At 37.4% G+C, this 13,871-nt stretch overlaps 1 protein-coding gene across 2 annotated transcripts in view; it reads left to right on the top strand.

Annotated features, from left to right (window-relative positions):
* The window catches only part of PDS5A (PDS5 cohesin associated factor A), a 136,536-nt gene that overhangs the window by 104,905 nt on the left and 17,760 nt on the right, over nt 1–13,871 (top strand). For both annotated transcript variants that reach the window (XM_027055627.2, XM_053217448.1), the window contains exons 27-28: nt 11,373–11,505; nt 12,132–12,251. In XM_027055627.2, coding sequence (XP_026911428.1) covers nt 11,373–11,505; nt 12,132–12,251 — 253 coding nt within the window. The remainder of the gene's footprint in view (nt 1–11,372; nt 11,506–12,131; nt 12,252–13,871) is intronic.

Here is a 13,871-nt window from a genome sequence, read left to right on the forward strand (position 1 = left end):
CACAGGATCCGAAGCAGGCTCCAGGCTCTGAGTTGTCAGCACAGAGCCTGACCCAGGGCTTGAACTCACAAACCACGAAGTCATGACCTGAGCTGAAGTCTGATCCTTAACTGACTAAGCCACCTAGGCAACCTGGTATTACTATTATTTTACTTTGAAAATGATCCCTAACCACCTCCTTATCCCTAAGAAAAAGAGTGAGAAAATGTCCTGATGTTTTACATTGTGTGGGATTAGTTGGGAGAATTTTATGTATTCTAACTGGAATTGTGTTAATTCATCCTTATGTTTTTGAGACTCTTCAGTTGCTGTATTAAAGAAATGCAGTATTATAGGGGCCCCTGGGTGGCTCAGTCGGTTAAGCATCCTACTTCGGCTCAGGTCATGATCTTGCAGTCTGAGTTAGAGCCCCGCATCAGGTTCTGTGCTGACAGCTCAGAGCCTGGAGCCTGCTTCAGATTCTCTGTCTCCCTCTCTCTCTGCCCCTCCTTTGCTCATGCTCTGTCTCTCTCTCTATCAAAAATAAATATTAAAAAAATTTAAGAAATGCAGTATTATATAATGATTTGAGCTTGGATTGTGTCACCAAATAGATTTGTGCACAAATTCTACCATTTTACCAGTTGTGTGAACTTACTTCATGTCACTTAATTTCTCTATGCTTTAATGTTCATATTTATAAAATTATAATAAGTTGTGAGGATTGATTGAAGGAGATAGTATGTGTAAAATAATCGAACAGTGGTTGGCATATTAAAAAAAAATCTTTCACCTTATTGGCTAACTATACTTCTGGTTGTTACTCTTTTTGATGCAATTATAAATGGGAATGTTTTCTTAATTTATTTTTCTAATAATTATTAGTGTAAAAAATGCAACAGATTTTTGTGTATTGATTTTGTTTTCTGCAACTTTAATTTGTTCTAACAGTTTTTTGATGGAGTCTTTAGGGTTTTTTATGTATCATATCATCTTATCTGCAGCTAATGACAGTTTTACTTCTTTTCCAGTTGGATGCCTTTTATTTCTTTTTCTTGCCTAATTGTTCTGGCTAGGACTTCCGAATACTTTCTAAATAAAAGTGGTAAAGACATCTTTGTCTTGTTCCTGATCTTAGAAGAAAAGCTTTCAGCTTTTCACCATTGAGTATGAAGTTATATGTGGTCTTTATTATGTTGAAGTATGTTCTTTCTATAATCACTTTGTTGAGAGTTTTTATCATAAATATATGTTGAATTTTGTTAAGAACTTTTTCTGCATCAATTAGAGATGATCATGATTTGTATTCTTCATTTTGTTAATGTGATATACCACATTGATTCACTTGTGGATGTTGAACCATCCTTGCATCCCTGGAATAAATCCCACTCAGTCATGGTGTATGATCCTTTTAATGTATTGTTGAATTCAGTTTGCTAATATTTTATTGAGGATTTTTGCATCTATGCTTATCAGGAATATTGGCCTGTAGCTTCCTTTCTTGTGGCATCCTTGTCTGGTTTTGGTATCAGGATAATTGCTGGCCTTGTAAACTGATTTTGGAAGAGAGTCCTCTTTTTTGGACAAATTTGAAAAGGATTGATATTAATTCTTCTTTGAATGTGTGGTAATTCACCAGTGAAGCTCTGTGGTCTTAGACTTTTGCTTGTTGGAAGGTTTTCAGTTACTAATTCAATTTCCTTTCTAGTAATTGGTCTTTCACGTTTTGTTTCTTCATGATTTAGTCTTGGTAAGTTGTATATTGCTAGGAATTTATCCATTTCTTCTAGGTTGTCTAGTGTGTTAGCATATAATTTTTCATAGCATTCTCTTATGATCCTTTGTATCTCTGTGGTATCAGTCATAAATCTCCTTTCATTTCTGAGTCCTCTTTTTTGTTTTTTCTTGGTCGGTCTAGCTAAAGGTTTGTCAATTTTGTTTACCTTTTTTTTTTTTTTTTTAATGTTTTAGTTATTTTTGAGAGAGAGAGAAAGAGAGAGAGCATGGGAGGGGCAGAAAAAGGGAGACACAAAATCTGAAGCAGGCTCCAGGCTCCAAACGGTCATCAGTACAGAGCCCAACGCAGAGCTCAAACCCACAAACTGTGAGATCATGACATGAGCCAAAGTCAGATGCTCAGTTGACTGAGCCACCCAGGTGCCCTAATTTTATCTTTTCACAGAACCAGCTCTAGTCTCATCAGTTTTTTTTCTTGTCATTTTCTCTATTTCATTTATTTCTGCTCTAATTTTTGTTATTTTCTTTACTTCTAACTTTGGGCTTCATTTGTTCTTTTTTCCCCTGGTTCTTTGAGGTGTAAAATTAGTTTGTGACTTTTTATGTTTCTTGAGGTAGGCGTTTAGTGCTATGAACTTCCCTGTTAGAACTGCTTTTGCTTCATCCCAGAAATTTTGGTATGTTTCCATTTTGTTGGTCTCAAGGTATATCTTTTATTTTTCTTTTGATTTCTTCTTTGACTCATTGGTTATTCAGTAGCATGTTGTTGAATCTGTACATATTTGTGAATTTTTCAGTTTTCTTAGTGTAATTTTGTGGTTCCATATCATTGTAATCAGAAAAGATGCTTGATACCATTTCAGTCTTAAACTCATTAAGACTTATTTGTGTCAGGGTGCATAGATAGCTTAGGTAGTTGAGCATTCGACTTCGGCTCAGGTCATGATCTCACAGTTGGTGAGTTTGAGCCCTGCATTGGGCTCACTGCTGTCAGCACAGAGCCCAATTCAGATCCACTCACACTCTCTCTCCCTCTCTCTGAAAAATAAACATTTAAAAAAAAAAAAAAAAAGACTTGCTTTGTGGCCTAACATATGATCTAACTTGGAAAATGTTCCATGTGCACTTAAGAAAAATGTGTATTTGTTGCTTTTATATGGAATGTTCTGTAAATATCTGTTAAGACCATCTGGTCTAACATGTCATTTAAGACTGATGTCGTCTTATTGGTTTTTCTGCCTGGATGATCTATTCATTGATATAATTGGGGTATTAGAATCCCTATATATTATGAATTGTAATAATTATGTAAATACTATTTTATTTCTGTTTCTATTTTTAGGTCTGCTAATATTTGCTTTATATATTTAGGTCTTTCTGTGTTGGGTACATAAATATTTACAAAGGCCCCTTTCTCATTATGTAACACCCTTTTTTGTGTCTTATTACAGTCTTTGTTTTAAAGTGTATTTTGTCTGGGGGGCTCATTGGGTTAAATGTCGAACTCTTGATCTCAGCTCAGGTCTTGATCTCAGAGTCATGAGTTGAAGCCCCATGTTAGGCTCCGTGCTGGATGTGAAGCCTACTGAAAAAAATAAAGTGTATTTTGTCTGATAACAATTGTAGCTACTAAAGCTTTATTTTGGTTTCTATTTACATGTAATATCTTTTTCCATCTCTTCACTTTCACTGGATGTGTTTCTTGTAGGCAGCATATAGATGAGTCTTGTTTTTTTTTTTCAACGTTTATTTATTTTTGGGACAGAGAGAGACAGAGCATGAACGGGGGAGGGGCAGAGAGAGGGGGAGACACAGAATCGGAAGCAGGCTCCAGGCTCTGAGCCATCAGCCCAGAGCCCGAAGCGGGGCTCGAACTCACGGACCGCGAGATCGTGACCTGGCTGAAGTCAGACGCTTAACCGACTGCGCCACCCAGGCTCCCCGAGTCTTGTTTTTTTATCCGTTCAGCCATTCTGTGTTTTTTGATTAGAGAATTTAATCCATTTACATTCAAGGTAATTATTGATAAGTATGTGCTTATTGCCATTTTGTTAATTGTTTTATGATTGTTTTTGTAGTTTCCTTCTGTTCCTTTCTTTCACTTACTTTCTTTGTGGTTTGATGACTTTCTTTAGTGGTATGCTTATATTCCTTCCCCTTTATCTTTTGTGTATTTACTATAGGTTTTTATTTTGTAGTTACCATGATGCTTACATATAAAAACTTAACAACAGTCTGTTTTAAGTTGATAACAACTTACTTGATTCCATTCTAAATCTCAAAGTTTTAACTCCTCCTTACATTTTATGTTTTGATGTCACATTTTGCATCTTTTTATCTTATATATCTTTTAACTAATTATTGAATCATTTATTTTTACTACTTTCATCTTTTAACCTTCATACTAGCTTTATAAGTAGTCTACTACCTGACCTCTATTATTTATTTACCTTTCTAGTGATATTATTTCACATGTGTTCTTATTACTAATTAGGGTTCTTTTCTACTTATAGAAATCCCTTTAACATTTCTTTCACTACCGGTTTAGTGGTGATGAACTCCTTTTAGCTTTTACTTTTCTGGAAAACTGTTTCTCTCTCCTTCCATTCCAAAAGATAATCTTGGCAGGTAGAGTATTCTTGGTTGGAAGTTGTTTTCTTTCAGCTCTTTGAATATGTCACGCCACTCGCTCCTTGCCTGGAAAGTTTGTGTTGAAAAATTTGTTGATAGTCTTACATAGGTGGGTTCCCTTATATGTAACATTTTTTTTCTTTTGTTGCTCATAATATTCTCTTCTTTAACTTTTGACACTTTATTGTTTTGTTTTTTTAAGTTTATTTATTTTGAGAGAGAGTGCATATGCTGAGGAGAGGCAGAGAGAGAATGTCAAATAGGCTCTGCACTGTCAGCCCAGTGTGGTGTTACAACTCACAAACCGTGAGATCATAACCTGAGCCTAAACCAAGAGTCAGATGCTGAACCAACTGAGTCACCCAGGAGACTCTGTTTTATTGTTTTGGTTTTTTAAGAGAAAGAAAGCATGAGTGCATGTGAGTGGGGGAGGAGAAGAGGGAGGGAGAGAGAGAGAATCTCAGGCTCCACGCCTGGTGCAGAGCCCAGTGCAGGGCTTGGTCTCAAGACCATGAGATCATGACCTGAGCCGAAATCAAGAGTCAGACATTTAACCAATTAAGCCACCCAGGTGCCCCAAAACTTTTTAATTTAAAAAAAAATTTTTTTTTTAGAGACCACGTGAGCCAGGGAGAGGAAAGGGGTGGGGGGGGGGGTGGGGAGAGAGAGAGAGAGAGAATGAGAATGAGAGAATATCCTAAGCAGGCTCCACACTCAGTGCAGAGCCTAGTGCAGAGCTCCATTCCATGACCTGGGGATCATGACCTGAACCGAAATCAAGAGCCAGATGCTTACTCAACTGAGCCACCCAGATGCCCCTTGACATTTTGATTGTAATGTGTCTTGGTGTAGGCCTCTGGGTTCAAATATTTTAGAACTCCAGGCATCCTGGATCTGGTGTCTGTTTCCGTCCCTACATTCAGGAAGTTTTCAGTCATATTTCTTCAGAAAAGGTTTCTGCCTTTCTTTCCTTTTCTTCTGGAAGGTCTACAAGGCAAATATTAGTCCATTTGATATCCTTTAATTTCCTTAAGCTGTTTTCACTTTTTTTTCCGTTTATTTTTCTTTTTGCTCTCTGATGGGGTGCATTCCTCCTCCTTATCTTTAGATCCATATTTTCTGTTTCATATCTAGTCCGCTGTTGAACCCCTGTATTGTATTTTTCAATTCTTTTATTGTATTCTTCAGCTCTGATTTCTGTTTAGTACTTTGTTATAATTTCATCCCTGTTAAAGTTCTTACTGTTCATCCATGCTGCTCCCCAGTTTGGTGAGCATTTTATGACCATTACTTTGAACTCCATCAGTTTACTTCTCTTCCTTTGGATAAGGCTTTTTTTATGAGGTTTTATCTTACTCTTTCATTTGGAACATATTCCTGAATTTCTTCATTTTGCTTGACCCTCTGTATTGGTTTCTGTATAGTATATGAAACAACATCTCTTCCAGTTTTGAAGGAATGACCTTATGGAGGAGTTGAACCTTTTCATTCAGCTCTACCCCATTTCTTGATCATCTCTCAAAACTTTGTGCTTGTCCAAGCAACCTGTTATATTTTTAATAGCTCCCAATAGTTAAGGATGTGCCAAGATCTGTCAGTGTCCCATAATGGAGGATCTCTGTACCTAGATTCAGACTGACTGGAAGCCAGACCTTTAGGCAGCTGCTTTTATTTAAAAGTATGCAGGTACAGAGCCACCTGGGTGGCTCAGTCAGTTAAGCATCTGACTCTTGATCTCAGCTCAGATCTTGATCTCAGGGTCATGAGTTCAGGCCCTGTATTGGGCTCTGCACTGAGTGTGAAGCCTGCCTACATACATACATACATACATACATACATACATAATTAAAGTTAAATAAAATTGAATGAATGCATGCAGATATATCCAGTCCTGAGGAGCCACAAACATAAACCTCACCACCAGAGCCAAGCAATCCTGAGGTATGTCCCCCAGGTGGCAAAAAGTCGGGTTCTAAACGAGTGTATGAGCACCTTTCTGGGAGATACCGACAAGCTGGAGAAGGACTGAGAGCACCAGGGTGGCATTGATAGCCTGAGTTCCTTTGGAAGCACCATAGGCCACTAAGTGTAGCCCAGACCTGAGTCCTGCCCCTAGTCCAAAGCTCCAGTACAGGCAAAGTGGCCTCTTCACAGAAAAACTTAGAGTATACCTCAGTCTGCTGCCTATGCAGTGTCCTGAGGGTGGTAGCCTGCCAAAGGCAGTCCCTCCAATTATCACAGTCCGTTGGGATCCAAGAATGCAAGCCGTTCCAGCCAACAGAGCCGGGTGATTAAGGGTTGTCCCCCAAACATCAGGCACCAGACTCCAAGCTCTCTTCCAGGAAACACTGGTGGAGGGTGAGTCTGAAGATAGTGCCTGCCCTCTGAGGTCTCTGGAAAGGATTTCAGTTAGCTTCTAGATGATTGCTTTGTTTAGAAGCCTGACCCTTAGGCCACAGTTATGATGATTAGCTGATAGGCTTACTTCTCAGAAAGACCCAGCTTCTGGGTCAGTGGCCTCTTGCTGTGCCCTGTAGGGTGGTAGCTGGTAGCACATTGGCTACCGTCCTTTGGGACTCATGAATACAAGCCCCACTGGCCACCAGAGTTAGTTGATGTAGAGCTGTCCCTTGGCAGCAGTCACAAAAATTGGGGCGCCAGCAAAGGTTATGAACTTCTTTCTGGGTGATTATTACATTCCCCTGTGACCAGAAACACAAGCCCCTCTGTTCTTCCAGAACCAGGTGTTCTAGAAATGTTCCCGTGGGCAGCACCCACAAAAGGCACAAGACAAATGTAAAGGTTCCCTTCTGGGAGCTACTGGTCCTCTAGAGAGCACAGCAAAGGGAGAATGCAAAGATGGCAGTCACCAGTCTCCGTCCCTGGAGAGTGTTCCAGCAGCCTCCTAGATATGTAAGTTACAGTAGATGCCTGCCCCTCAAGTCGAGGTTATAAGCAGGTTAGCTTTCTTTACTCTGAGCTGCCTGTGAGTTGGGCCCTGGAGTGGGTCCATTCCAGCATATGAACCCTTTAAGAGGCATTTCTCAGATTGCTGCAGACTTGTGGGTCCCAGTATCTGTAGAATATTTTGGGGACTCCTCTCTCAAGTTCATGTCTTAGAAGTTGGGTGCCCAGTGTGGGGTTTTAACATTTCACTCTTCAGAGAGAAGCTCCGTTCCCTCACAATTATGGGTCACAGCAACAGGGGTGGGGTTTATGGCGAGATTGTATCCCAGTCTCTCCTCCCCACTTTGATATGTTTTTATTTCTTGTTTGCCTAATGTGTAGTCATCACTCAGTCAGCCTTTTAAGTTTTTAAAGAGGAAATTGATTCCATATGTAGCTGTAGATACAATATATTCCTGAAAGGAGGTGAGTTCAGGGTCTTACTATGTCACCATCTTGAACCAGACCAAGTTCTCTGTTTCTTATTCGGTCTTTTCTGTCCATTATTGAAAATAAGACGTTGAAATCTCTGTTTATTACTGCAGAATTAATCTGTTGCTCTCTTCAATTCTGTCAGATTTAGCTTCATAAAATTTGGAGGCCCTGTTAGGTTTGTATGTGTTTTATGATAATCTTACCTTCTGCTGGATTGAACCTTTTATCATTGTAGTTGGCTGTCTTATAATCTTTTTTTATTTATTTATAATCTTTTTTAAATTTTTTTTTAATGTTTATTTTTGAGAGAGAGAGCGCTCAAGCAAGGGAGGGGCAGAAAGAGAAGGGGACAGATGATCCAAAGCGGGCTCTGCACTGACAGCAGTGAGCTCGATGCAGGGCTCAAACTCACGAACTGTGAGATCATGACCTGAGCCACCTAGGTGCCCCTTATAATCTTTTTTTTACTTTAAATCTATTTTGTTTGATGATAAAATAGCTACTAGCCCTCATTTTGTTACTATTTGCATGAAAGAAAAAAAATTTTTTTATTCTTTTACTTTCAGATGCTCCAACTTTCAGTTGAGTCCAACTTTGATTTTGGCTCAGGTCATGATCTCATGGTTCATGGGGTCAAGCCCTGCATTGGGCTCTCCGCTGAACAGCATATAGCCTGCTTGAGATTCTCTCCCTCTCTGCCCCTCTCCTGCTCACACACATGCCTTCTCTCTCTCTCCAAAAAAAAAAAAAAAAAAAATTTAAAGAATGTTTAAAGTGAATCTCTCATAGATAGATGTAGGTAGATTTTTTTTTCCCATTCTGCTTATCTCTGCCTTTTAATTGGGAGTTTTAATCTGTTTTCATTTGACATAATGACCAATAAAGAAAGAGTTATTTCTGCCATATAGCTGTTTTTCTCTGTGTTATATATGTTGTTACTTAACTTCCTTTACTACTGCTTCTCTTTTTTGTATTTAGTTTTTTGTAGTGAACCTTTCTTACTCCCTTTTTTGTGTGAATTTTTAGTTATTTTCTTAGAGATTCCAAATAATATTTGTAACAACCTAGTTTGAATAACAGCAGCTTAGTTTCAATAGTATACAAACCCTGTGCTCCTATAATCTCTATCCCTCTACCTTTAATAATTGTTATTCATAGAAATTCTGTCTTTTTACATTATTTCCATTTACATAGATGTAATTGTTACTCTGTGCATTTAATGCCTATAGTCTTTTTTTTTCTTGTTTGTTCATTTCCTTTTCTCTCTTTTTTTTTAAATTTTATTTTTTTTATTTTTTTAAATTTACATCCAAATTAGTTAGCATGTAGTGCAACAGTGATTTCAGGAGTAGATTCTGTAGTGCCCCTTACCCATTTAGCTCATCCCCCCTCCCACAAACCCTCCAGTAACCCTCTGTTTGTTCTCCATATTTATGAGTCTCTTCTGTTTTGTCCCCTTCTCTGTTTTTATATTATTTTTGTTTCCCTTCCCTTATGTTCATCTGTTTTGTCTCTTAAAGTCCTCATATGAGTGAAGTCATATGATTTTTGTCTTTCTCTAATTTCACTTAGCATAATACCCTCCAGTTCCATCCACATAGTTGCAAATGGCAAGATTTCATTCTTTTTTGATTGCCGAGTAATACTCCATTGTGTATATATACCACATCTTCTTTATCCATTCATCCATCGATGGACATTTGGGCTCTTTCCACACTTTGGCTATTGTTGATAGTACTGCTGTAAACATGGGGGTTCATGTGTCCCTTCAAACCAGCACACCTGTATCCCTTGGGTAAATGCCTAGTAGTACAATTGCTGGGTTGTAGAGTAGTTCTATTTTTAGTTTTTTGAGGAACCTCCATACTGTTTTCCTGAGTGGCTGCACCAGCTTACATTCCCACCAACAATGCAAAAGAGATCTTCTTTCTCCACATCCTCGCCAACATCTGTTGTTGCCTGAGTTGTTAATGTTAGCCATTCTGACAGGTGTAAGGTGGTATCTCATTGTGGTTTTGATTTGTATTTCCCTGATGATGAGTGATGTTTAGCATTTTTCATGTGCCAGTTGGCCATCTAGATGTCTTCTTTGGAAGTATCTATTCATGTCTTTTGCCCATTTCTTCACTGGATTATTTGTTTTTTGGGTGTTGAGTTTGAGAAGTTCTTTATAGATATTGGATGCTAACACTTTATCTGATATGTTGTTTGCAAATATCTTCTCCCATTCTTTAGGTTGCTTTTTAGTTTTGATGATTGTTTCCTTCACTGTGCAGAAGGTTTTTATTTTGATGAGGTCCCAGTAGTTCATTTTTGCTTTTGTTTCCCTTGCCTCCGGAGATGTGTTGAGTAAGAAGTTGCCACGGCCAAGATCAAAGAGGTTTTTGCCTGCTTTCTCCTCGAGGATTTTGATGGCTTCCTGTCATACATTGATACCTTTAAAGTCTTATGTAAAGGGGTGCCTGGGAGGCTCATCGGTTAAGCATCTGACTTCAGCTCAGGTCATGATCTCACGGTTTGTGGGTTTGAGCCCCATGTCAGGCTCTGTGCTGACAGCTCAGAGCCTGGAGCCTGCTTAGGATTCTGTGTCTCCCTCTCTCTCAGCTCCTCCCCTGCTCACACTCTCTCTGTCTCTTCCTCTTTCTCTCTCTCTCTCTCTCTCTGTCTCAAAAATAAACATTAAAAAAAATTTTAATAAATAAAATCCTATAAAAAAAGAGTTACAAATTGAAAGTTCAGTAATGCTGGCTTTTATATTTAGTTATGTGGTTGTGTTTACTAGTGTTCTTTATTTCTTCTTACAGCTTTAAGTTACTGTCTAGTGTCCTTTTATTTTAGCCTTAAAGGACTCAGTTTAACAGTTCTTTTAAAACAGGACTACTAAAAGTGAACTCATTAACCTAGTGCCAAATTTTCCCCTTGTAAGTAGTCTCTTAAAACATTTACATAGAATATAAGCAAAGAAGTATGCATATATTATCATCATATGTTTTCTCCCCTGTTGATGCAGTAAAGCAATAAGTCCATTGGCTGCTTGAGAATCATCCTAGGAACTTACTGCAAACAGAACTTACCCTAGATGTCGATTTAGGTTCCCAGTGATTCCAATATTCATCCTGATTTGAGATTCACTTTTACTGAGAAATTTGGGTGTTCCCTTCAGATATTTTGTATATTAAATGAATATACAGTAACAAGTGGAAAACAGCAAAAATAGTTTGAGATGTGACTGCTTAGCTGAATGCCTGGTTAGTGTGCATATCAGCCTCACAGCACATGCAATTCACAGCCATGTCACAGCAGAATTACATGCAAATCCTAGACCTACATAGTTTGTAAACAGTCAAAATGGGAAGACTTTGCTGTCCCCTGCTTTCCTCATCATTGCTGGGCAATGACACATGTGAAGTCCTCTAAATGCTTATCAAATACCTGTAGAATGAATCTTTACATGCCTCAGGAAACTGTCAAACTTTCTCATTTTAAGCTATGTTTTCATTTTTAATGTTTTGTTTTATGGTTTATTTATATTTTATGTTTATTTTGTTATTTTCAGACAACAGACCTTCCCAATAAGATATTTAGTCCATTAAACAAAACACCTACATTTAGTCTCTTGTAATAGGCAAATGTTTATCATTTAGGTGCCTATGGTTCATGCTTGAAGTTTTAATGACAAAGAATGAAAACAATAGTCATGCCTTTATGAAGAAGATGGCAGAGAACATCAAGTTAACAAAAGATGCCCAGTCTCCAGATGAATCCAAGACAAATGAAGTAAGATATGTGTTAGACTAGTGGGTATTTAGATCACTATAGGAAAAAATATGATGGTCCTTGTCCCATTTTTTTTTTTTCTTATTACATAATATATGTTAGATTACAGAATGTTTATAAAAATATATATTTATGGTCAGTTTTATTGTATTTTGTTACAGTTGAGTTCTATTATTTGAGGAATGTTTATTACCCTGAAGAAGGACATTAAAACTTCTACAGAGTAGAGGAATAAAAATAAAACTTCCTACTCTGCTATCTTATGAACCTTTTAGTAAGTTACACACAAGTAGATATTCCTTTTCCTTTGGTTTGGTTTGGTTTATTTGGGTTTTTTTGTTTTAATTTAAGTCCAAGTTAGTTAACATATAGTATACTAATGGTTTCAGGAGGTTTGTTTGTTTTTAATGCATACTTGGACTTCATGTTAATTAAGGTAAAAGTTTTTTTGTTTGTTTACCAGGAGGCTACATAAGAAGTGCCAGACACAAATGTAAAATGTTAAAGGAGTAAACAATACCCACAGATCCCTCTTTTGCTTCATTTTGTACATTGGCTAGAATTGGTGCTTGTGGTTATTTTGTACTACTGAAAGTTACATATGATGTTTCTTTTTCCCTCCCTAGAAACTTTATACAGTATGTGATGTGGCTCTGTGTGTTATAAATAGTAAAAGTGCTTTGTGCAATGCAGACTCACCAAAGGATCCAGTCCTCCCAATGAAATTTTTTACACAACCTGAAAAGGTAATTTTTTTCTCCTCATTGTTCTACCACACTAAACTGATTTTTTTTTTTTTTTAATGTTTGTTTATCTTTGAGAGAGAGAGGAGGGAAACAGAATCTGAAGCAGGCTCCAGGCTCTGAGCTGTCAGCACAGAACCCAACACGGGGCTCAAACCCAAAAACTGTGGGATCATGACCTGAGCCAAAGTCAGATGCTTAACTAACTGAGGCACCCCCACACTAAACTGATTTAAATTTCAGTTACCATCAACTCTAGTGACATATACTGGATTGTCTTGAATATAGAGTATAAAAAATACCTCTTTGTAGTTGTATCAAGGAATGGGGGATTGTCATCCAAAGCCAATGAACAAGTATCATTCTCACCTTACAGAGTAGGAGAATGCAAATCAAGCTTAGTGGTAGTATTCTTATGTGAGCTATTCCTTCTGGATATTTCTAGTATGTAAGAGGAATTTTCAGATCTTAAATTATTTTAATCTCACTTTATTAAAACTATTTTATCAGATAAGGAATAAACCAAATGTTTGAGACATTATAAATCTATATACATCTGTATATGAAATAAAATGTTAGTATTAATGGAATTGGCCTTGGCAAATGATAAACCTGTATTCTAATCAACTGCTTCTAACTTGAGGGACTTTAGACAAGTTAACTCTTCTAAGCCTCAATTTCTGTCTAAAATGCAGGTGATAATACATATGATTATTAATATTACATCTAGGTTTTTAAGAGTTTGTCACATAGTAAACATTCAATAAATAGTAATAACTAATACACAGTATATTTATTCTGCTATCAACAAATTAAGTTTTCCATGTAAGTAAATTTTCCAGCTAATTAAAGCTCTTTGTTTTTCTGAATCGGAATTTAAAAACTTTTTTTTTAACTCTTCTATCTATTTATCTCTTTCTTTGAGGAAGTATTTTGAAGTTTTAACTTTCCTGTGCTTTGTTTAAAAAACAGAATCTTTTTTTTTTTTTTTTTTAATTAAGTAGTCTCCATGCTCATTGTGGGGCTTGAACTCAGAACCCTGAGATTAAGAGTTGCATGCTCTACCGACTGAGCCAGCCAGGTGCGCCCAGAAGCCTAAGTATTTTTAATTGGAAAAAATACGACATTTAAAAATTGTTTATGTATTTTCAAACCTGAAGATATGCTTCAGAATATTCAGGGTAATACCGTTCCTAAGAGTATTTTACAGAAGAACATACCAGGAAATGGAGCTTCCTACTTTGAATGCCATACTTTGCCAAAAATTTTAAACATATTTTCTTTAATGATTTAGTATTCAGCATTTACTGTGCCTGGTTTTTGTTAGGAATAATAAAGATTGCAAAGTTATTGCCCTCTAATTGAATTTACTGGTCTTTATAAAGAGTCATATATAAGGGGTGCCTGGGTGGCTCATTGCAAAGTTATTGCCCTCTAATTGAATTTACTGGTCTTTATAAAGAGTCATATATAAGGGGTGCCTGGGTGGCTCAGTTGGTTAAGCTCAGATCATGATCTCACAGTTTGTGAGTTCGAACCCCGCATCAAGCTCTCTGCTGTCAGTGCAGGGCCAGCTTCAGATCTTCTGTCCCCCTCTATCTCTGCCCCTCCCTCTCCCTCGCT

The sequence above is a fragment of the Acinonyx jubatus genome, chromosome B1 (assembly GCF_027475565.1).
Source record: "Acinonyx jubatus isolate Ajub_Pintada_27869175 chromosome B1, VMU_Ajub_asm_v1.0, whole genome shotgun sequence".
In the NCBI taxonomy this organism is placed as follows: domain Eukaryota; kingdom Metazoa; phylum Chordata; class Mammalia; order Carnivora; family Felidae; genus Acinonyx; species Acinonyx jubatus.